Below are 25,596 nucleotides of genomic sequence, written 5' to 3'. Positions count from 1 at the left end.
TATTCTAAATTTGTGGACCTGCCTTCGATAGCTCTGTAAATTTGTTTAGAAGTTGGTAGAATTATGAACATGATTTTTCAGTGGTTGAGGGAGAACAATGAATGTGTAATATGCTAACAACTTACATGTAGTTTATCTCTCATATTTATAATCTAGCTTAAACATATAAATTTGACTACTGTAAATTATGTATATTAACGCATTTCCTGCGATGCCATAGGTTTTTGCAAAAAATTATTCCTAATCTAAATTCATACCTATTGGAAAAATATCTTTTGGGTGAATGCTTTTCAATAAGTGTTATGCAATTAATTGTTTATTAAAAGAATTATATTTTTTTTTCTTTTTTAAATCAATTATATTCAATCTTTAAAAATGTTGCCATGGACAATAACTCCTCATGCATTCAGGCATTTTCTATATTGAACATTCATAAATATAATACTTCCGCTTCCGGCGAAGCAGCATCTTCAGAAAATTTTGCTGAGAGAAAAAATTAAATCATCAGGTATCTACGTTTAAAAACACAACATTATTAATGTTGATCATATTTTAAGTATAGTTTGATATCGGATGCTGGATAATTACGATACAAATTGAACATTGAACAGTCATGGCAACATCACGCATTCACAAACTTCCGTCAAAATTCGACGAATGTCTTACAGGAGATGACATCGATAATGTCGTGAATTCCGACGACAATACTGATGCAAAGATACACTTGCAATGTGACGATTAACAAAGCTCTGAGCCACAACACAGCCAATACACAAGACATTTCTTAGACGGTGAGTGACACTTACATTGACAGTGAACATGAAGTAGCTGCCACATTGAACAATTCAGAGACTGAATTAAAAGCAGCATTTGGAAGCGAATTAATCGGTACAGACATCTCGCAATCCACCCCAATCAAAAAATCAGGTCAGGCTCTTAAACGACAAATAACACCTAAAGAAAAAGTACAGCAGCATAGTAAAACTATAGAAATGAAATTCACCGAAGTCCACAACATGCTATCAGTAATTGATAACACTCTCAAATCATTTGCTGAAAAACTTTCTCAACTGAACTTGGTCAAAGGCCAAATCTCGCAAATACCAGAATTGTCCCAGTCACTTTTTGTGGACCATAAGAAAAAGCTTCATGAACAATTAGACTCTATTGACTCCAAAGTCAAACACTGCAACTCTGCTATTGATTCATTACATGTGAAGCCCAATGTCCTGGATAATCAATTGAAAGAAATTAGAGGGTTACAAGAAGGGCATACAGTATCACTTGAAACTCTTCAGTCACAGATCACAAACCTGCAAGACCGCATTGAACAACTTGAAATGTCAAAATCATCCTGGCTTGCCCCTGACCATAATGCGAACCATCTCAGTGAACATTCTGTTCCCAGGGTAAACACAAGCCCAACACGACATGAACAAGAACCACAACCAATGCGTCCAACCAACTATGATAAACCTATAGACCATTCGACGGTAAATCTTTCCCTTGAGGATAAAACGCTGTCCAACACATCAGACAAAAAATTGCCTCTAACAGGTGAGGCCACGAACAGCACTACAGACTGTGACATCCTCATCCTAAGTGATTCTATACTTAGAAAAATTCAACCCAAACGATTTACACCCGAAGGAAAGACTGTAGTACGATTCATAAGAGGAGGAGCAAAATTGTATTCAGATTTCGTCAAGAAGCACAGTCACAAATTCAACCCCAAATCAGTGTTGATTCACATAGGAACGAGGGATCTCGCTAACAACAATGTGAAAAAAGAAGATTTTAAGCACCTTTTAGAATTGTGCACATCATCATGGGGGAATTCAAAAATATTTCTGCTTCCAATACTTCACAGAAAAGATATGGAAAACAGTATGGTGGATCGGGCAAACTATGAAATTCATACTGCTACTCGTCTCTATACCAGCGTGATAATGGTGGACCCATTTGAACCCACAGAAGATATGTTCCACGACAATATACATTTAAACTTCAAAAAAGGCCTACCGGCCATTGTGAAGCACCTGAAAGTTGCTCTAAACATCACACGGGAGAGGGGGAATAACCAGCACAAGCCCTTCCCAAATTCGGGAGAAAGAACCGCAAAATATAACAAACTCAACAGACAAATGAACATGTCCGTACGTGGGAGTGGATCTCCCAGCCAACCGAACATTATGCCATGGTTTTACCCACCGATGAATCCTTGGAAACGCACCTTGGTCTATCCCTCAATTCCATCGTTGACATATCATATGTCCTCTGCGCCTGTAAACTTATCGTTAATACTTACGTTATTACGGTAATTGTTTATATTGTATCAGAATACTGTTAAATTACTAACCTTCATTGATCATATTGTCTAAGATATCATCCAGCTTTAGAAATAATGGTTCATTTAATACTTTTATATTTGTATTTTTAGTACGCTTTTAGGTATGGTATTCAATTTTGACATCAAACTGATCTATGTGCACTAGAATTTACTTCAATCTACAGTTATTAATGTAGATAATATGTACCATTTATCCAATTTTGTGTTTAGTGTAATTCATAGACCACATAATTGTATACTTTACTGATGTATTACTTAATAAGCATAATGTGGTTTCTATATGAATAGTTTTTAAAATTCGTAATATCAGAAGAAATGCTTCTATGTCATTGATAAAATCATTTTTTTTTATTTTTTTTTTGGTATAAATATATGTTTATAGCTCTTGTACTATAATTTCAAAATGTGTAATCCAGTATCCTTTATCTCTATTATTTCATCATGAAAAAATATTCCAAACATGTTGCATATAATTCAAATTTTTTGAAGGTGGGTATGTGGAACATAGAGGGCCTTTCAAATAAAAAAATCCCAGACCCCCTATTTCAAGAGCAGTTGTCACAATTTCACATAGCTAGCCTAGTGGAAACCTGGTTAGGTGAAACAAATCAAGGCAGTGCATTTCCCAATCACATTTTAATTCACACTCAAGCTCTAGAAAAAAACATAAAAAGGCAAGACGATATTCCGGTGGAATACATATTTATGCAAAACCTACAATTATAAGTGGTATTATACCAATTAACAATAGTCATCCAGATATTTTATGGATCAAACTTGATCAAAGTTTCTTTAGATTACAAAGAGATATTTGTCTTGCAGTAGTTTATATATCTCCCGAATATTCTAATGGCAATGTGAATGACATTGAACAAATATATTCAGTTTTACTAAGTGACATAGTAAAATGTAGTAGAAATGGTGACGTAATAGTTCAAGGTGACTTAAATGCCTACACCAATACCCAACCTGATTTTGTTTTATTTGATTCTGAACGTATTAATTCAGATGATATTCTTTATCAACCAGATAAACTTTTGTCAAGAAATAATCTTGACCACAAGCACATTAACAATAGTGGCAAAAATCTTCTGAACCTTTGTAAAGAATCGGGTTTACGAATCTTAAACGGTAGAACAACGATTGACCTAACAGGTCGACCCACCTGTATAACCTATAACGGTTGCAATCTAGTTGATTATTGTCTTGTATCAAAAGACTTTTTAAATTCAATTGGTTATTTTGAAGTACTAGATTTTACTTCCTTATCAAACCATTGTCCAATTACTTGTGCAATATTCGACAGCTTCTGTTCAGAACCAAGCTCAAATAACTCAAATAATTTAAAACCAGTTCCTGGAAAGTTTTTGTGGAATAATGATGCAATAGAATCTTACACTAAGAACATTCACAGCAATCTATTCCAAATTAAATTTTCAGAATTTTTGAAAGATGAATTTTCTGATAGTGATTCTATTTCAAAAGCCTTCAGCTCAATACTTGTTGAGTGTGCAAAAATATCGACTAAACTTATTAAGAGAGGACCTAGGCATAAAACTCGTAAAAATAAGAAAAAACCGTGGTTCTCACAGTCATGTTCTGATCTGCGAATTACAGTAAAAAATTATGAAAAACTTGTAAACAAGAACCCTTTTAATGGAGAATATAGGAAAATGTTCTATACATACAAGGCAAAATACAGAAGATTATGTAAATTTGAAGAGCAAAATTACAGAAACACAATATGTACATGTAATGACATTAACAACAATATTAATAAAAATCCAAAGTCATTCTGGAAATTACTCAATAAATTAGATAAAATCAATGCTGGACAAATTTCATCTCATGATGTTCACCCTGAGGATTTTTATCAGTTTTTTAAAAAACTCAACAAAGCTGACAACAATTACAATAATTTTCATTTAAGAAATAAATAACAAGTTTATAAACTTCAATGGGAATTGAAGTGGGTCGGTCACGTGATCAAATCCTGTGAAGGCCGAAGGCCTTCTCAGAAGATTTGATCACGTACCGACCCACTTCAATTCCCATTGAAGTTTATAAACTTGTTATTTATTACTTATATATACATTTGAAACAGTCAATTGAATATTTTCGAATTAATTATTGCACTAACCGTCCGTCGTAGGTTTTGAAAAATGACGCAAGGTGTAAATCGGCTTGCATGGCGGTTACGCTTCGAATTCATTAGGCTAAGGAGTCTATTTCGAAGGGAATATTTCGTAAAAGGCTAATTGTGATCAGTAATAGTGAACAGATTGTTGTCTGGGAATATTTTTATTCGTGAAATTGATAATCGATGCTGAAAAGACACAAGAAACACGTCCAAAGTTTGATGATAAAAAGTTTGAGGAATTTCGGTCGCCGGAAAGGGATAGGTGGATCCGATGGATTGAGACACTTGTCGGAGCCAGTTTATTTGCAGTTTGATCAAAAACATTCTACTATGTCAGTAACTAAGGGCATACTTATTGTAAATCACTGATTAACACTGAGACACTGGCGACAGCTTTACCATGTTTACATTGGACTACAAAAACACCGAGGTGTTTGGCAGCTGTTCATGGCATGATTGCAATGATATTTTCCAGCAGATTTACACATTTATCGTGAGTAGAATTTAAAGATAAAATATTAGTTTATCATGAAAGATTAACGAAAGGTCTACCCAAAAAATAAGGATGACCGTTAGAGACTGTGCAGCTGACAAAAGTGAAAAAAAAATGTAAACAAAGCTAGACCCCTAATGGTTAATTTTCTGTATGTTCACAGGTTGAATCGATAGCCAACAATCTGAAATACTTATTTACAATGTATTTATCATTTTACTTGCTTGTTTTGTTCATTTTTTGTACATGAAAAGCAAGTAGAGCAGGTCACGTACCGCCGGTACCGGTAGATATTATTGCGCCGTATGATTAGGTCATGTATTGACCTCTGACCTCTGACAAACTTCATACAGAATTGAAGATAATTTCTCTCTGTATGTTTATATAATAGAGAGATACCACAAATGTATATATAAAAGTATAATAGATAAATTTCATGTCTTGAAAGAAAAACTACATCATAACCATTTCCTTGAACAAGATATTACTATCACTGAAATAAGAAGTGCCCTTAAATCCCTGAAAAATGGAAAGAGTTCTTCAATGGATATGATATCAAATGAAATGTTAAAAAGTGGGGGATCTGTAATGCTGAAACCTCTTAAAAAATTATTTAACTTTATACTTAATTCTGGTGTATTTCCAAAAAGTTGGAATGAGAGCTATTTAGTATTACTGTATAAGTCGGGTAATAGGCTTGATCCTAACAACTACCGAGGTATATCAATTACTTCAAATCTAGGAAAACTTTTCAACAGAATAATCCATACTAGGCTAATTGAATTTGTAAACTCTACATCACTGATAAGTGAAAATCAAATTGGTTTCAAGGAAAACTGTAGAACATCAGACCATTTGTTCTCAATAAAAACAATAATTGATCACTACAAAAACAAAAAGGTCTATGCTGCTTTTATTGATCTTAGAAAGGCATTTGACACTGTATGGAGATTAGGTTTATTCTATAAACTTCTTGAATGTAATACTTCCCAAAAAATGTTCAATATTTTATTTTCCATGTATAGTAATACAATGACTAGAATCAAATTTTCTGATGGATTAAATGATGTATTCAATTCTGAGTGTGGTGTCAAACAAGGGGATGTCTTAAGCCCCACACTTTTTAATGTTTTTATTGATGGTATTGTCCATGACTTAAAAAATGGAAAATGTGATCCTGTGCAAGCAAACAATATTCATGTAAATTGTCTGTTATATGCTGATGATATTGTAATATTATCAGAAAGCAAAAGCGGTTTACAAACCAGTCTTGATATTCTCAGTAACTATTGCTCAAGTTGGAAACTTCAAGTTAATGTAGATAAATCTAAAGTTATGATATTTAACTCAAATGGCAAGCCTCAAGGAAATGAATTTAGTTTTAATGGTAATGCAATACAAATTGTACCAAGATACTGTTATTTGGGTATTATGATGAAATGTAATAGGAAGTTTAATTTAGCAACAGCTGTGCTTATTGAAAAGGCTAGAAAAGCATGTTTTAAAATGAAAAGAATTATTGGATTTGATAACCCATGTAAACTTTTAGAAAAACTCTGTGATGCTATTGTACTTCCAGTTCTTCTCTATTGTAGTGAAATATGGGGAGTGGATCTCTCATCCAAAGATATTTCAAATATTGAAAATTTTCACTTAAAATTTATTAAAGACATCCTTGGAGTGCACTGCAAAACATCCAATGCTGGTTGTTTAGCGGAACTTAAAAGACTACCACTTTGGTCCAAAATTTCCCTCTCTAGTATCAAATATTGGAATCACCTGAAAACTTCTGATTCTTTGGCCTTTAAACTTTACCAATCCACAAGTAACTGTAATTCTTGGACTAAGAAATTATTTTCTATTCTAGATAATCTTGGATTCTCAAACATTACAAAATATACAGGTTCCGTCCAACACCTTTTACCAAACATTAAACAAAGAATCATTGATCAGTTCACTCAGGAGCAAACGTCAAAAATCTTTGGTTCAGAAAAACTTGATTTCTTCAAGAAAGTATACTCAGGAAAAAGAAGTCCTTATGTTGATTTACTCAAAAAAAGATCTGAGAGATCATCTCTTAGTAGAATTAGACTAAGCGCACATAAACTTGCAATAGAAAGTGGTAGATATATTTCCACATCAAGAAATGAAAGATATTAATTGTAATGTTTGTAATACTGGTGTGATTGAGGATGAAATACATTTTCTTTTTCAATGTAATTCTTACTCTAAGCTAAGAAACACATTCTTTAGTAATATTTATAACATAACAAAGAAAAATAATAATTTTAGCAATGAGAAATATATGTTACAATTATATGTAAACAGTAATATAGAAAAAGTCTTGAAAGTTACTGTTAAATTTATCAGAGACTGTTTTGAACTTAGAAGTCAATTACTTGACAATTTTTGAAAAATATGTAAACATTTAATGATGTTCAGTGGGCCTTTGCCAATTATTGTAATTGTGTTTGTGCCAATAAAGTATTTGTATTTGTATTTGTATTATGTACAATATAGAAAATGCCTGATATTCAAAATACATTTTAAACAGATTTATCTTGAAGAGCTTAAAGGGACATGGACACACAGCTGAAAATTTTCAAATTTAATAATTTTTTATGTTTACAAATTCTTAACTAAGGCATTTTCAACGATTATGAAAAATTTGAATTTCAGTTGTCGAGATACGAGACAGATTTAGAATTCCAAACCTTTGTTATGTAAACAAGGCCCGTGTCATGTTTTTGTTTACATCGATTATACCAATATATGTTCGTTCAAAACAGTAAAGAATATAATTTTAAATACAAATAGACACTTTCTAGTGATTTGCTGAATCTCATTTTGTTACAAATATGATATTTTCTATATGTAAACATAAACAAGACACGAGCTTTCTTTACATCATGAAGAATTTTAAATCATATATATCTCCTTTGTAAATCAACAAATGATATTCGAAGTTTTGCTGATTGTTTGAATTGCTTTAATTAGGAATTGTAAACATTAAATTTTGTTTTAAAAGAATCAGTTGAAATTGTGTCCGTGTCCCTTTAAGATATAGACCAAATATGCTTGAAAGAATAACAGTTATTTATTAATTTTCCCCCCTTTATTAATTTTTCTCCCACCGCCTTTGTGTTAGAAAGCATAGATATGGCCAAGATTTGACAATTTGTGGCACATGGGCTATACTTGTTATAAAAACAAGCTGCATGGTAAGTAAAAGAAATACATGTAGTTATCAGTATATGGAAATGTGAAAATAAAGTATGTTATTATCGGCCGCAGCAGCGGCCGATCTATTTGTGGTTGTGTTAAAAAGTGCACTTGGGGAAATGAGATGTTATTATTTTATTAGTTCAGTAAAATAATTCTCAGATGATAACATATATAAAATCATGAGTAAAATATTTTAAAAAACTTGCTTTAAACTAAGTTTTAATCGTTATTATTATGTTTCAATTTCATTATCATTTCGCATGAGATAATTGATAATTGATGGTTAAATAAAACGAATTTACAATTGGTACTCCCCATCAAGGGAGTGTGTAAGATACGAAAGGAAATCGTCGTGATTTTCCGGATAATAATACGTGTACCTGGTAAAAGTGCATGCCATGGTGAATAACAAAATTGAAAATTTGCTCAACTAGTAAAAACTTGTATGAAAATGCTAGCCTACTTTGCAGAAACCATGTAGGCATTATCACGACAAAAATCCAGGGTATCAACACGTAATTCATCTTCAGAAACCTACATCGTCATTTTGATGCCAAGAATTTCTCACTGATTTCATCATTGACTTTTTTTTTACATCGATAAGTCCTTTGGTTGAGCAAATGCACTAAAATTTCTATTAATTTTTTAAAAATATTAATTTATCTAAATGCTTTGAAGACGGCCTGAAATAAAAATTATCACTATAAATTCAACTTTGAATATCCTGTGCTTTTCTTGCATGAATGCTTTGAATTGTGAAAGTACTTTTTTGACATGCTAAATATGTTAGCGGCCGATTTGATGTTTTGCATCAATTTTACTTGTTCGAAAAATAGAAAAGATCTTAAGAAAAGCAGGGTGACACTCATCCCGAACCCAACGTCATGTAGATTCATTTTCTTTCTTGAATATTGACAGTGATGTTTGGATTTGGCTCCAATCAGAAATGATTTTTTTTCTTATATTACATGTGTGTTAATAACAACTTTTATTGATTCTCCGTATCAACGAGACAACATACTCAAATTTATTAGTATGGCTACTTAGAACTAGGATGTAACTCACGATATGGAGTTAAAACTTTCATGGGTGTGAAAAGGGAAAAAATGTTCAAAAAGCAGAAAAGCATGACCACAAACGTAGTGCCCCATGTAGGACTACTTGTTCATTTATTATTTTTATGAAATTTAAGTGCGTGTTCATGTGTTCTTGATTTTCTTTTCTTAATCTTTAAGGTGTCATTTTTGTAGCACTTGTTTGCGTTTTTAAAACGCAGTACATTCTCAATTTCAAATTAATGATACTGTACATCTGTGCCTTTGTATTGTCTCTCTTTGTAAGAGTACACCGTATATATATATTTCATTTTGTGTGGGATTGAATGTACGTGTTTTAAAATTCTCATAGCATATGTATACATATTGATATATGATGCTCTTAAAGACTTTTTGGATGCTTCTGTCAATATGTTTGGAAGCCAAATTTATTATGACAAAGAACATTGGTTTGTAACATTTGATTTCTTCAATCCTACAAGATAACAGTACATTTTTTGTGTTTTTAAAAAAATACTTTTGATGATATTAATATGAGCATTAATTAATGGTATTATGTACTCTCATATTCATATTTCATTAGATGTTTTCTATCTTGTTAAAGGTCTAAATGGCTATTTGATGAGAAATATTTGGAGCCAGAATATTTTTAAAGGTGCCAATGGATCAATTGTTTTGAGCGGAACATACAGGATTCCCGTTGGAAAAATTAGCTCTCCAGGTGATTGTATTGGTTCAGTGTGTCGTTTTTTTTGTAGAAATCTTTTACTGGTCTCCAATATATTAAAAAGTCACAGTTATTGAACAGTTTTTTTTAATTTAAATCATTTTCCATCGTCGGATACCCACGGGTGATCTCGTCTTTTACTTATCACTGTAAAAGACGAGATCACCCCTGGGTATCCGACGATGATCATTTTCATGAAAGTATACCATAATTGAAATGTTGATTTACAATAAATTGCGAAAATCATTTTGTTTTCTTGAAAAGATATTTTCCAAGAAATATAAACTTAAAACAGTCGTTTTTTTTTTTTGTTTTTTTTTTAATTTTAGAAACAACACTGATACCGAGAGATTGTAGTGATATTAAAAGGAAATGGCCAAAAGCCCACAGCGGAGTGTATAAAATTTTTCCATCAGGCGGCAGAGGATATGACGTTTTATGTGACATGGAAACCGATACTGGAGGATGGACAGTAGGTTTCTTAATTGAATGCCGTCAAAATAGAATATGCCTGTACTATGGCTAGCGTGGATTGTAAATTAATCTTTGAATTAATGTATTGAACCAAATGAATAATATAAAATTGTTAACGTTGTAGGTATTTCATAAAAGATTTGATGGCTCTGTAAACTTCTACAGAAATTGGAAGGACTATAAACAAGGATTTGGGTCCGTAAGAGGAGAATTTTGGCTAGGTAATATATTCACGCTTCTGATATCACAGAATAAACTTATATTCTGTATTACATATTGCTAGAGTTGTAAGTATCAAACCCCGTGTATGATCCTTGTCATCAGCATGTTAAAAAGAAATTATATACAATTTATTATGGCGATAATGGCCTGACATTTTTTATGAAGGACGTTAGTCAACGTTCCAAAGATAATTGAAATAAGGTCATAGTAGTGACTCAATTTGCGAAATGTTAACTTAAAAGTAGATTATTGAGATCAAAGTATCATCAACTTATTTATCCGTAGCCAGTTTTAATTGAGAAATTGTACGTTAGTGGATCATTGTCTAAGAAAAACTTTTTTTATAAAGGCTTACAGGCTCTTCACGAGGTTACAGTTCACGGACAGCACGAGCTCAGGGTGGACCTTGCTGATTTTGAGGGAAACACTAGATATGCCAAGTACAGCAAATTCTCCATTTCCAATGAATCAAATGGCTACCAAATATTATTAGGTGGATATACTGGAACTGCTGGTAAATTGATTTATCTCCCTATAGCTCAATTATTTGTTTTCCAAACATAAGAACTTTTTATTCATGGGAACAAAGCAAAGAATCTAATGTAATAGAAAGTCTTAGTACAGGGTGTTTCATAATATTATATATGTAACATTTTTAAATTTAATTATTTTTCTTACCTATCACACTTTTATTTCAAACTATATACCATTTTAAACATGACAATCTACACTTTTGTTCCATGTGAAAAAGTCAAGGAAATCACGGTCTTTCAATGATTAATTGTGCTATAAACGCGGATGTCATAATTTGAGTATTTTTCGAAATGGACTTAACTTACACACTCAGTGCTGAATTATAAAACTTTTTTTTTAAATTCATTTCGCCACTATTCATTCAGAAGTTGATGAAATAAATTTTCCAAAAGAATAGAAGCTTACTAAGATGCTTATCAGAGGGCTAGTATTATATAAACAAGGTTAAAGGACAGGGACAGACAATATGTAATAAATGACTTCCAGATAGCCTAGAGACTTTAAATGAAGCAGAGATTTCTTTTGTGAAATGGAGACTCTTAGTGTTGCAAACTTCTTAGAAAAGAGTCTGATAAATATTTTCAGAAATTGATGCTGGCAATATCAGCATTTATTTTCAGCATATATGAACTTTGAAATGTAATTTGAAATTACCAGCGTACAAATTTTCAATAATGCAAGGAAAGAGTTTGACCTTTGCATTTGACATTTTCAATCCTTGGGCTCTTTTCTGTAGGGGTTCTTATGGAACAGGGTCTACAATCCTGAACCACAGATACTGAATGAGCTAAAAAAGAACATAGACCTTTACATGACGAGTGTCTAAGCAAAAATATGTGACAAAGTTATACTTGTAAAAATTTCAAGAAGCAACTTGCATTTGTTGTTGAAATAATGGAGATCCTTAAGAATTAACATGTAAGGTGAGCTTTTGATGTTGTGAAATTCAAAAAAATGACGCAACCTGGAAATTTCGCTTATATTCATTAATGTTTAAGATTATGTTCAGTGTTAATATTTTAGATGATACTTAAACATTATAAATCTTAATGATACATGCATCAATTTGATAAAAAGACTTATCTGCATCTTTCACTGGTGTTTGTTAAATTGAAGATTCAAAATGTAACATACCGATATATTATAAAACACCCTGTATATTCTTTTTTGGAAATATATATTTTTTTTAATTTGGTGAAATATGTGGAGATAACGAACAGTATTTGAGCTGAAAAGTCCACTGAACATTATAAAATAAGAGCAGAGCAAACACAGACCTCCCTAACATCAGAGGTGGGATCGGGGTCATGGTGAAGTGAGCATCCCTTGCCGACCGATCATACCCACTGTGTGCTTCTTGTCATGATCAAAGATAATATAAAAAATTAAACATTGATATTACGTTTATATTTATTAACGATCTGATATTTCCATCATGAAATCCTTTAGCTATTATTCTATTTTTTGAAGGAGAATCCATGGAATATGCAAATGGAATGAAATTTACTACAAAAGACAGAGATAATGATAAATATGGTAACAACTGTGCAATAGTCCACGGTGGAGCATGGTGGTTCAAAGACTGTTTCAGGGCACATTTAAACGGGAGGTACACCAATGACCCAAAATCATTGAAAGAGTGGAAGGGGCTTATCTGGAATACATGGAAAGGTTCAAAGTATTCGTTGAAGAGTGATGTAATGATGGTACGTCGTCATCATAACTGATATAAAAAGGACCAGGTTTTTTGATCTGTAAAAAGTCAATAAATAATTTCTGGAGTTCTGTTTGTTTATTATAATTGCGTTATTCCTTATCAAATAATTTTAGAATTTTTAGCATATTGTATGGTTTGAGGACACTATGTTTTGTAGTGAGACATGAAATTTATTTCACACACATTGGACAGGATTTTTTGACATTTAAAATTCTTCTAATTGAAAGAAAAGATGAAGCTTCAAATCAATTTTTCTGATTATTGTATTTTTGACCATCTCTTTAGCTGTATTTTTGTATCACATTGGGGACTTCAACGCTGAAAAGTTATGAGACGTAATAGCTACGTGATAGAAATATGGGGATCACGAACATATTGACCAAGCTCAAATCAGCAAAGACGGACTTCTAAAATTATCAGGGGTGGGATCAGGTGCTTTCGCGAAGTAAGTCTTCCCGGTCACACCCCCCCCCCCCCCGTGTGTGTTCCTTGTCATGATCGGGAATATGGAAAAATCAATAAATTATAACTCATTGTGTAAATAATGGCCTAACAATTTGTATGAAAAACATCAGTCAGCATAAGACTACATACACAAGTGAGCGAAGTTGTAGTCATAACGTTTATCATGAAATACCAATAACATCTTTTTTCTGTAAAACCATTGAAACATGAAACAGATATGTTGAATTCTTTCCTTATTTAAAATTTATTTTCATGTTCATATGCGTTTAAAATTTTTAAAAATGGATTTTTTAAATAAACCGATCATAACAGAGGGCATACGACGAATGTGTCCTATCGACAGTGGATGCGTGCTCCTTCATGGCACCTGAGCCTACTTCTAATGTTTTAGCCATGTTTGTTCTGCTCATGATTTGCTTTTTTTTTTTACTTTCGAGCTTGATTACTGTTTGGTGTTTTCCTGATGCATATTTTTTAAAATTGTTCTTGTAAAATAAAATAAAGTGAATTACCTTTTGAAAGTAAAAGTATTTGAAAATATTCTTAATTCTTAGATGTGTTTAATCAACAATTGTCTTTTAACAAGCGGGTCCAATAATCTTCAGTTTCTACATTTGGATTTTGCATTGTAAGCTTTTCGCATAATTGACATATTGCATCGGAGAAAATTTCTGCATTGCCAACGTCATAATACTTGTCCTTTTCCTTTAGATAATTAGTATATTTTTCTTCACTGGAACCTATATCAATCAGCATATTAGCAAGATCCGTAACAGTTGCAAATTGTAAGGCATTAATATACGTTCCATTGGGTAAATAGTCTGCAACATTGGATGGTCCATTAACTACAGGAATGATTTCAAGATCATATAAATACAAGTTATATAACTTTTCGGTTGTGTAATCGGGACAAATAGTGTTTTCAAACGCCAGATAAAATTTGTAATCACGTGATACATTTATGAGACATTCGCTGAAAAGGGTTGTTGGATTTCCACACATTCTAGTGCCACATTTGCCAAAAATATCTACGTGTACGTATTTTCCTATTTCCTGTGCAAGTGCTTTCCGTTTGGAGGGAACAGGACAATGTCCTGACATCCATACTGCATCAAGAGTTTTCTTTCGGAAAATTTCACTGTAGTTTCTCTTTATTTCCTTTTGTCGACGCTTAATACGTCCATAAGGTCGAAAGATATCGGAGTGACGTCTAAAAGACATCGTATAGTCAAATAATCCATTCCAATGGTTTTTTGGTCTTTTCATCAAAGTCGCTGGTTCCATACTATGGAATATCCAAAACTGATTCTTGAATTTTTGTGGTGGTGACTTGGGCAACGTTTCTATGTTAAATATCACAGCACTACTGTTTTGAAAATCTTTCATATTTTGAGTAACAAAACAATTATACATTTTTGGACACTTTCTTTTGTTGAAATAATTTATAAATGTTGTTAAATAAGATGGTGTGTTGTAGATGAGAATTAAAATCCTTTTATCAGAAATTGTATCCTTCTCTACAAAACTTCTGTTGGAGTTTAGTACAAAACTTTTGTTGGAGTTTGGTACAAAACTTTTGTTGAAGTTTGGTAGGAACATAGTTGACATTGTGTCAAATATCACGAACTTCATATCATGTTGAGTGAAAAATATTGACACAGCTACTAAGAACACCAGGACTATGAGATAATTCCAAAAAGCCTTTTCCCCTGAAAAGAAAGTAAATTACATTTTTATTATATGGTGCATGATTGCCTGGATGCACACGTACATGAACAACGAACATCAATCAAGCTCAAAAGTCCCCTAAAAACAAATCTAAACAGATTAAAAAATGAAAGAATCAGATGCAATGGAGAAGTATGTTCAATGAGAATTTGAGATTTGGATTTTGAATGTGATCTTCAACAGTAATATTTTGGATGAGCGATCAGATGCTGTTAAGAGGGTTATTTATTGATAGCAAATCCTGGAAGGAAATATGAAAATTTAATCATCCAAAAATGATTGTATTCCGCAAGAGTTTATTATACCACATTTACTACATAAAATTGAGGTATGTAAAGTATATTATAAGCAGTTCGATACGATTTTCGAGATATTGGTAGTAAATGTTCTTTAATGATTAATGAGAAAAATTAGTACTTAGCTTTGATTTAAACTTGCTTCAAATAATAACGACAGAATGACGATTTTTATTTTTTTTAACTTAAATGTTCATTATGATGTCCGTCATCTGCTGAAACCATCGGTTGAATTATGTAACATATTTTCAGCATGTAAAAAGTTTTTTGGCCGAGATTTTGCTTTGTCATCATGTTATTTTGTAATATTTCAATATCTACTTGTTTTCTTTGTGATAACTTTTTTTAAGGTTAGGTGAAATGATATCTTGATAATTCAACCAGAATGTAAATTTCGCCATGCAAAAAAATCAGTGCTAAGAAGGCTGAATGTGCATATAAATCTCGTGCGGCTGTCTTCGTGTCTGACGTCATCAGTGGGTAGAGATTATTGAAAATGTCATGGGAAGCCACGTGTAATTTAAATCTACTAGAGGACATTTTTAAAAACCTATATTTTTCAATTTTATTTCACCATTAAATGTAAATATAAGAAATCACTGCCTAGTTTGTTGGATATGCCAAGGACATCAAGACAGTTTGAAACGTGGGATAATTTATGCATAACAGGCTTCGCCAACAAGCAAGATATCGATTCCTCTAGCTGTTGATTACATTATTTTTGTTTATTATAACAGCTAAATTACAATGATGCCTCAACTTTCAGTTGTACGTTTTCACTGAAGAGTGTGAACATTTCTACATGTACTTTGATTGTATATTGATTAACGTCCCTCTCGAGAATTTTTCACTCATATGGAGACACCACCACTTGCCGTTGGAGAGCTGCAAATTTTGACCTACACTCAGGGCCAGGGAGGGATCTTTTTCTTGCCAGCACCTATTGCGACACGGGACCTCAGTTTATAGGACCGGTCTCCTCGTCCCACGGTTGGGATTCAAACCCGCGACGTAAGGATCAACTCCTTACTTCGCGACTCTTGAGCAGACGCTCTAACCACTGCGCCACGAGGGCTACTTCTTACTTTGAAGAAAAACAACGAAACAACGTAGCATTGTAGGTAAAGCAATGTGCATCGATTAAATCAAGTGATATTTACTATGCCTTTTCTGTGCTGACATTTCCTAGCTCTTTGATGGAGAATATTACATCATTTACAGAATATACATGTACTACTAGTCAGTATTTGACAGTATGATATGACGATAGAGAGGATGAAGCATCTCAACGTCTACCAAAAGATTTTTTGATGACATTTTTCTTGTCGTAATTTAACAGAATAGTAAAAAAGCTTGGGTTTTGTAATCCTGGTATTTTTTTTTTATTTCATCCTCAGTCTTTGAGAAAAGTAAAGCTACAAGGAACAAATACTAAATATATTTAAGGTTAACGTGATAACTTAACCTTTTTATCGCCCTCATTTATGTAACATTAAATCCTGCATATGGAGTTTATGTCTCCCAGTTACTGTTATTCGATATGCAAGAGCTTGCTTTACATTTGAAAAAGTTCTGAAATGAGGCAATTTACTAACAAATAACTTGATGAAACAAGGATTTCAACAGTCTCGTTTAAAAACACAATTTTGCAAAAAGCAAGAGTCACTTAGGGCCCTTTTTAGCCCTGTGAATTTCTGAAAAAATCGAAGCTGCTCAGTGTTGGTTGAAAATGCAGTATTTATCACTTGGACCCTTACTGGCATGACATGACGTATTTTTCTCTCTAGTCATTGCATTATGACATAATACAATACGTCATTTTCCCCTTATCCTGTAAAGAAAGTGGGCGCTTTAGATGGCGATTCGGCAGGAATTTTGGCTCATAAAAGAATTTAAAAAATATCATTGATTTATATATTTTTTTTTCAAAACGTAGCTAATGATTGTGTTTTAGGTGAATGTAAAATGGGCAAATATTCAGTTAAATATGTTTGATTTTATTTGAATATGCACCTGGATATAGCCGTAGGAGTCAAATGATGCAAAAAACGACTCTTTTATAGCCGATTTTCATTAATTTTGTTGTTTCTGGGTCTTCTCTCCATGAATTTTAAATGCGTTATCAGTGTATTTTTAATCGTAAAATTTATTACAGTTGTTTAAAAAATGGAGAGACGACCCAGAAGTACCAAAATCTCAACTTTTTTCATTTATTTTCTGGTAGAAAATTGACAAAGTCCAACTGTATAGTGCTTTGGCTTTAAATAATGATTTAAATACTGGGTACGTATGGTGTCCCGCGGTAGCTAAATACGTTTGTCGCTGGATTCGGCCCTCTAAGAGGCAGCATTTTAGGTTCGAATACAGTGATTTTTTTAATTTTATTTTTTTTCTTTTTGCATGAAATTTTTGAATTGGTAGTAAAAAAAAAATACTCCTTGAATAAAGTTGCAAATTATGTTTTATAAATTATTTTACATTACTTGTTTTATTTTTCAATGCGTTCCGAATTGTCATTTATAGTGCTAACGTTCCCAATTAGAAATAAACATACATGAACTTGTAACTACGAGGGTTGTCCCGTAAAATCGTGGACAAGTTGTCTAGTGTGAAAAATAAACATCACTGCGTTCTGAAATTTTCACTATCATTTAGTACATATTTTAGTAATATACACAGCAAATTTCAGATAAATATATGCATAAATAAACATATTATGAGATTTTATGCCATGTATTGTATCACCTTACGGCGCATGGATTATAACGTCAAAGTGTCTAAAACAGCGTCACGTTTTCTCTTTGCTGAAAATGAAGTTGGATGAGTCCGACTTAACTTTAGGAATTTCATTGATACACATTCTTTAGTCTCCATAAACAGCTGAAGAACCAACTGGCACCCTCATGCGATCTTCTGAAGATTTATTAGTAAGTTACGGACAATATTCTCACCATCATTCAACTAATAGAAAATATCATATCGGCTGTCTACTGTGACAGCGTCTTTTTGCTATTACATGTACATTAGGAGTTTGTCCGTATGTTTTGTACTCCCCAGGGGCTCGATCAAAAAAAACTTCGCTAAGAAAACTCCTATTTCATTTATATACTTAAGATATGGTGATATTTTTATAATCTTTTTTCTTCTATGGTCATTTCAAGTCTCTAAAGGTGTCATTACAACATCGAAATAAAACTGAACTGTTCTCCGGTGCGCCGTAACGTCATAAAACGTCGCCATTTTTCGTGTGTTCTGTTTACACTTTCCCATTTCGAATGCTCGAGAAACTGCCAAAAATTAACCAAATGCCTTAAAATTTTTACAAAGACTACAAAATTGATTGTGGAATTGAATTAGGATAATTTTAATCCAAATTTTATGTATTTAGAACTTTAATTTTGAATTCAAACTTGTGTATTCTTAAATAAAACCTTGGTTTTTTGACCGTGCGCCGTAGGACAATACCCCGTGCACATTCAAGCATAATAAAATCTTTATTTTTGCCTATATTTTATCAAAAAAATTATCATGCACTTAAATATGATAAATAAACATTTACTGAAATTTTCAGCTTTGTGCGCCCATTACTTTTCGAGAAAAACGCTTTGTCCACGATTTTACGGGACAACCCTCGTACAAAGTTACATCTGATGAAAAACTATTGAATAATAAAAAAAAAATAGCAATTTCGATCGTTCTGTTACATTCAATATTTTCAGTGCATTTGAACGTTGAGCACAAAAGATCATTTAGTGTTAGAGTTCTATTACACTCTATCAAATGTATCCAGCATAGATAATTTATCTTTCATGACATCTTTTAATTGAAATAAATCATTTACAAGTAAACAAACATGCGACAGAAATCCATTTCCATGAAGTTTCTAGGTTCATTGTATAAGATATGTATTAAAACTACATGGTACTTGGACATTTAAATCTGAATTGTTTCGTGTCAGTGATTCCTGCCGACTGCCTATCTAGTGCGCCCACTTTCTTTTTTTCATCTTTTAAAATTGCCAAATTTGATGTATTTTCAATATTTCATTTAGAGCAAACCTCTGATCCAAAATATACAATTGCATAATGAAAGATCTGTTACTGAAGATCACAAAACATGTTTTAGGTTTTGGATCGTGGGGTGTTCTCATCTTTTATTCTTTGCTAAATGCAGTCAAGTACGCATGTTTTCTGCAAAATTCAAGAACATTGCATTTTCTTAAAGCTTGTTTTCAAATACCTGGATTCTCAAAAAGAATTTTGTTACAGCAAATGAAAGCACCAGGTCACTGATTTATATTTATATATGAAATGGGATAAAAGGTGATAGTCAATTAATTGATATAAGAACAGGGCCATTTTATACATAAAGAGAACCTAGCTCTTCTAATGTTAAAAAAATCTTGTCGGTAAATAGAATCGTTATTAAGTCGTGTGTTGGCTGATTTTTTTTCTTCATACAGATCGTATTAAGTTGTTCTGTTTATCCGAACATGATAAGGAACTGACGGTAGGTGAGACCGATCGACGAATTACTGCTTAGGCCAGCATTTTTTTATTTTTAGGTTTACGAACATCAGAATGAAAAAGTCCCGTAGGAGGAGGAAATAAAAAAAAAATAAAATTATATTTTGGATTTATTATCGACTTTTCTACATTAATATTTGCTTCTTTTTTATGCTCTCCTAACAGGCTTCTTGCCACGGGACACATAAGGGTTACAAAGGGGAAAATAGAACCTTTAATTGTTTATCTCATCATCTACCAGATGGGGCCAGTGATATAAATCTTGTGATGGACAAAATACAGATTTTTTTAAAAATCATTTTTTTTTTTAAACTCTTTCAATATATCTTTATTTTTGTTTTTAATATGTGTTAGGTGAATGTGTAGAAATTGTTCTATAATATTAATATACTTGAGACCTAAAATAATAATTCCTTTCATAAAACAGACAGGGAGTATTGGGGGGTAGGGTGGATTTTTTTCTGTAAAATAATTTTTCTGGCTGCCATAAACAATACTACATGCCTGAACATATTTTTAAATAGTTGAAATATTTTATTTCTTTAGGCTGTTGTTTATTTCTTCCTAAAAATGGACTTAACTTCTCCCATAGTTTTATTCATTACATCTGATGCATAAGCGACCCTTTTCTGAAGAATGATGTTAAGACTGTAAGCTTTAACAGAAACCTAAACAATGTCTCTGACAATAGCTACCATGGGCAGTTTTAAGCGTGTGGGAGGAAAATTTATCACAGACAGATACTTTTGAATACTACGGATAAATAATTATCTCACCAACATGTCATTGTGCAACAAAGTCGTCAGCATTTTATTTGTTCTCTGAACGGTTGAAACGTTTTGAATGGCACTCCTATCGATAAATATTTACATTAAACCAAACTTGAGTGCTGCTATGGACTTGACAAATCTTCCTTCATTACCCGCCATGTTCATTTAAAACCGGAAGTACGAGTTTGTAAATTTGAAATCTCGATCCCGACTCAAATTTGACATCGGAAAGAAAAAATTCTGTTTTTCTCAATTTTATTTTTTTTCTGAAAATGCAAAAACTTGAGCGGCGGGTTTGTAAACCTAAAAATAAAAAAATGCTGGCCTTACTTGGCACTTGTTTCCACCCCCGCTTACTCAGAGGTCCGCGTTTGCTCTACTCCCGATTTGCATTGCTTTTGAGCATTATAAATGTTCGTTGTTTTATTTTTATTTTAAAAGTATATCTCTTTTGTAGTAATTGAAAGACAGAATTGTTTAATAAAAGCGATTTTTGAAAGTGACGTTTTCACCGTAATAATAGCAAAATCAATATTTTCACTTTGAAGTAGAAAATAAATCTTGCATAATTATACAATCTACAGATACTATCTATATTGTTCCGACATTTGTGTAAAGCTTCAATTATGGTACTCGGTTGAACTGATAAAATACTACTAATCATCATATCACAAACTTAATATATTCATTGAAAGTTAATACAATGTAGCATTATCAAGGGCCGCAAATTGGGAAGAAAATTCGAGAACATATAAGAACAGAAGCCCAGTTTGTAATAAAGGATTTTAAAAATTGGTATAACAAATGAAATCTGTTTTAACAAATTACTGTAATTCATTTTATTATATAATTGATATAATTTGAAAAAAAAAATATCCCCTCTCTCTGATTGGCTGAGATCCAACACCCCCCCCCCTTACATTTTTTTTCTTAATGTATTTTTATTTTACTTTTAATTTAGAATAAAAATATCATTTAAAAGGTTGGTTCCCCAATAAGCATTTAATTTAAGCAATGAATCGTATCATAAAACAACAATATAATAAATAGAGATTTAATTGAATTCCAAAATATAAGCAATAAATACATGTATGAAAAAGAGTTTGAAGAGATTTATCAATTGCAAATTAAGGATTTTTTAAACCTATAAAATCTACCAAATAGTAAAACTGTATTTACATACCAGAAGTTGACAGCTTCATGATGTTGAGAACTACATTATATTTTAAGGCTGATGTTTCGAAGGAAAACAAATGATCGTGTTCAGCTAAACGTAATGCCTGTATACAAAGTTAACATACTGTTCACACAATGCAGCAGTTAACATCTTCATTTGTCACTTGTTGTTCTGAGCTCCCTTGATAAGATTACTTCATTTCAGTCTCAGATAATTGTTCTGAGTTTGCATCCTTGGCATATTCCCTTTACCCTAGATGTTAACCATACCATTACAGCATGTGACTTTAAAGATGTCAAACCTGAGTAGCAACTAAGTCCTCTTGGCGTATGGAGTATAGAATATAATCAAGGTAACACCCTCATTACAGGTGACACCCGCACAAGTACTATGGAGTAAAGAGCACAGGTGACTCTACAGGTTAAGGACAGCACTACTGCATCACAACATTACATAAGAAATTGGTCAGCATATACCCTACGGCCATGGAGTACTGAATACACGTAATCCATGTATTTATTATTGTCTGTGTATACTGTATTTAAGTTTTCAAGATATTTTTTTTATCTTTTGTCCATATGATCCACAGCAGAAACTCTTAATATAGATCTTAATTGTACTACAATGTACAAAACTTAAATAAAATACTATATAACTAGGGTCTGGTAATAGAAATCTAAATGATTTTCTTCTTCTAAAACTCCAAGAAGGATGTAGTCCAAGGGCAAACACATAGGACATATAAACATTCATCAGATTACATAAGACCTAAGCGTATCTGTGTCCAGGAAGTTCTACCGGCAATAAACATACTTATCCATGTCTTTGGGGTTTTAAGCTTTATGTTCCATCTGAGTAAAATATATGTTGATAACGAACAGTATTCAAGATCAAAAGTCCATAAAACAATACAAAAAAAGGAGCAGAGCAAACACGGACCTCCAAAAACATCGGAGACGGGATCAGGACTTATGGAAATGTCATCGAGTACCCGGTTAACCGGCTACTCGATAGAACGTCCGAGTATTGAGCACTGAAACTGGTACTCGGTAACTCGGATGTATATTTTTTTTATTCCAAAGTACATAAAATTATTTTAAAAAACTGTATTAAAAAATAACTTAAATGTGCATACGATAATTAGAGAGCCGTCGCCTACACTTGTAAGATACCCGTTATCGCCTTTGGCTGTATATATACAGTAATTGGTGATAAATCACCTATTCTCACCTATTGCGGTCCTTAATTTTTGGATGGCTTCAATGCGCTGCATTTCATTTCCGGAAATATGCATAGCATTTCCGACATTTTTTTTATTTCACTTCCGACATTTTTCGTTTTAATTTTGTTTTAATTTCAGGAATTTACCTGTGCGACAATTTAATATTGAAATTAAATGAAATTTTAAAAAGTATTATATTGATAAAAATAAATAAAAATCAATCTACACATATATGTAGAACTAAGTCTACGTAAAAGAGTTCATTGAGCATAAAACTTCTTCACCACATTTAATGTGCACTAAATTTAATGTCAGTGACAGGACCAAACTTATGTCCAAGTGATTGATAGATTTACCAAACTCAAAAATTGTATTTCAATGATTTATGATTTATTCCTTTAAATTTTTTATAGGTAAAGTATTCAAATCTGTTGCTAAAGGTACTATCTGAAAAAAGTCGGAAATGAAAACAAAAAAATGTCGGAAATGAAAACAAAAAAATGTCGGAAATGAAAAGTTGATAATTACCAAAAATTCCGGAAATGAAATGCAGCCCTTCAATGATTTGTTCTCACTGAGGATCGTTTAAGTATGTTCTGTTATCTTTAAATCAATTTTTAAATTATTTAGTTAACGGTACCGAAATCCGACATACATAGAGAACTTACATACATATCGACTTAAAAAAAGTAAAGAAATATTTTGGTAATCATAGCTTGGCTGTTCTTGGGAAGAAGATTTTTCCTATATACTTCTATGTTGAAATTTGATCGGCTATTGTGGCCCCATCCTATCCCCAGGGGTCATTATTTGAACAAACCTGAATCTACATCACCTGAGTATGCTTTCATATAAATATGACCAATCATGACTTTGCTGTTTTTGAGAAGATTTTAAAGATTTTTCCTATATATCCTTATGTAAGACTTTGACCGTCCTTTGTGGCCCTGCCCTATCTCGGGGTCATGATTTGAACAAACTTGAATCTACACTACCTGAGGATGCTTCCACATGACTTTCATCTCTCCTGGCCCAGTGGTTCTTGAGAAGAAGATTTTTTTAAGAAGCAATTAATTTTTCACTCTGATTCATAATTACCTCCCCTTGTAGGAAGACAAACTTGAATCCCCTTCACGTAAGGATACTTTGTGACAAGTTTTTTGAAACTGGCCCAGCGGTTCTTGAGAAGAAGATGAAAATGTGAAAAGTTTACGACAACGACATTGACGACAACTACGACAGACAACGAACAAACTTTGATCAGAAAAGCTCACTTGAGCCTTCGGCTCAGTTTGAGCTAATGACCACTGGTGGAGAAAAAGATTTTCAAAGAAATAATGCATTTTCACTATATAATCAATAGAGCCCCACCCTAACACCAGAACCCCTAACACAGGGGCAATGAAATTCACAATTGTGGAAAAGGCAGCCTTGCTCATCATAACTATTACTTAGTTTATTTAATACTCATAAGCAGGGAAGATTTTTTAAAGAATTAATGTATTTTCACTATATTATCAAAAGACCTCCACCCTTAACCCAAAACCCTGACCCTCGGGCCATGGAATTCACAATCCTGGGTGAGGCACTTTTGTTCATCATAACTATGTACAGATTTCATTGGTTTAATACCCAAGAGCAGAGGAGATTTTCAAAGAAGTAATGCATTTTCACTACATAAACAATAGACCCCCACCCTAACACCATAAACCTGACCCAGGAGCCACGTAATTCACAATTTTGGAAGAGGCAGCCTTGTTTTACATAACTAGTTACTTGGTTAGTTTATTTAATACCCATGAGCAGAGAAGATTTTCAAAGAATTAATGTATTTTCAATATATGATATATACATAGCTCCGCCCTAGCACCATAACACCTTACTCTGGGGTCACGAATTTCACAATTTTGGTAGAGGACTCAATGCTTATTACAATCATGCCAACAGTTTGATTGCTTGATGTCAAGGAGTAATAAAGAAGATTTTTAAATGTTGCATTAGTTTTAGTGGTTTTGTGCCCACCCCTAAGGCCCAAGGGGACATGGACCGTAAAATTCACAATTTTTGTTCCCATTCATCCATAAATGCTATATGCCAACACTTTAATCAATAATTCGGCAGTCGTGCATGTAAATACTGATTCTAAATTAGTAATTTTTATCATATAAAAATAATAAAGCATCTTAGAAACTATTGTTATTATATGCTGGACTATGGGAATGAAGTGTCAATTGACTACGGCAGACAGAATCGGTTAACAAATCGTTTCATCAGGAAGAAAATAGCTGACAAGTGAACAAGAGGCCCACGGGCCACATCGCTCACCTGAGCACTGTGGCTAGCATAAAAGCAGAAATTAGTTTATTATTGAAAAGTTTAAACCCAAAAGTAGTCCCAATCATTCCTTAAAGGAGAGAGGGTACGATTTGCACAAACTTGAATCTACACTATCTGAGGATGCTTCCATATAAATAT

General features: G+C 32.7%; 2 protein-coding genes and 1 pseudogene across 2 annotated transcripts; 2 read left to right on the top strand and 1 right to left on the bottom strand.

Moving 5' to 3' along the window:
• Positions 1-6,309: 6,309 nt before the first annotated feature.
• On the top strand, positions 6,310-7,477 carry LOC134268540 (uncharacterized; annotated as a pseudogene).
• Positions 7,478-8,170: 693 nt separating this feature from the next.
• Positions 8,171-12,982, top strand: LOC134268534 (microfibril-associated glycoprotein 4-like). The gene is made up of 5 exons (XM_062750800.1): positions 8,171-8,204; positions 10,320-10,462; positions 10,589-10,685; positions 11,036-11,200; positions 12,691-12,982. Exons 1-5 carry the CDS (start codon positions 8,171-8,173, stop codon positions 12,945-12,947), a joined length of 696 nt encoding a protein of 231 aa, XP_062606784.1. The 3' UTR covers positions 12,948-12,982.
• Positions 12,983-13,942: 960 nt separating this feature from the next.
• LOC134268538 (alpha-(1,3)-fucosyltransferase C-like) lies at positions 13,943-22,038 on the bottom strand. Its single transcript, XM_062750803.1, has 2 exons — positions 21,906-22,038; positions 13,943-15,111 (listed from the first exon to the last, which is right to left on the bottom strand). The coding sequence occupies exons 1-2, from the start codon at positions 21,922-21,924 to the stop codon at positions 13,967-13,969; spliced, it is 1,164 nt and encodes a 387-aa protein (XP_062606787.1). The 5' UTR covers positions 21,925-22,038; the 3' UTR covers positions 13,943-13,966.
• Between the last annotated feature and the right edge of the window lie 3,558 nt (positions 22,039-25,596).

Source organism: Saccostrea cucullata, unplaced genomic scaffold (assembly GCF_032062105.1).
Source record: "Saccostrea cucullata isolate Sc308-1 unplaced genomic scaffold, CSIRO_AGI_Scuc_v1 ctg228, whole genome shotgun sequence".
NCBI lineage: Eukaryota > Metazoa > Mollusca > Bivalvia > Ostreida > Ostreidae > Saccostrea > Saccostrea cuccullata.
The sequence above is the reverse complement of the archived record's forward strand: the minus strand, read 5'-3'. Positions and strand labels throughout refer to the sequence as shown.

Bases quoted from the DNA above. Each gene is read 5' to 3' on its own strand.
- LOC134268534 (XM_062750800.1), top strand. From the start codon at position 8,171: ATGGGCTATACTTGTTATAAAAACAAGCTGCATG. The intron at 8,205-10,319 runs GTAAGTAAAAGA...TTTTAATTTTAG, and splicing joins TTATAAAAACAAGCTGCATG to AAACAACACTGATACCGAGA. The intron at 10,463-10,588 runs GTAGGTTTCTTA...TTAACGTTGTAG, and splicing joins CCGATACTGGAGGATGGACA to GTATTTCATAAAAGATTTGA.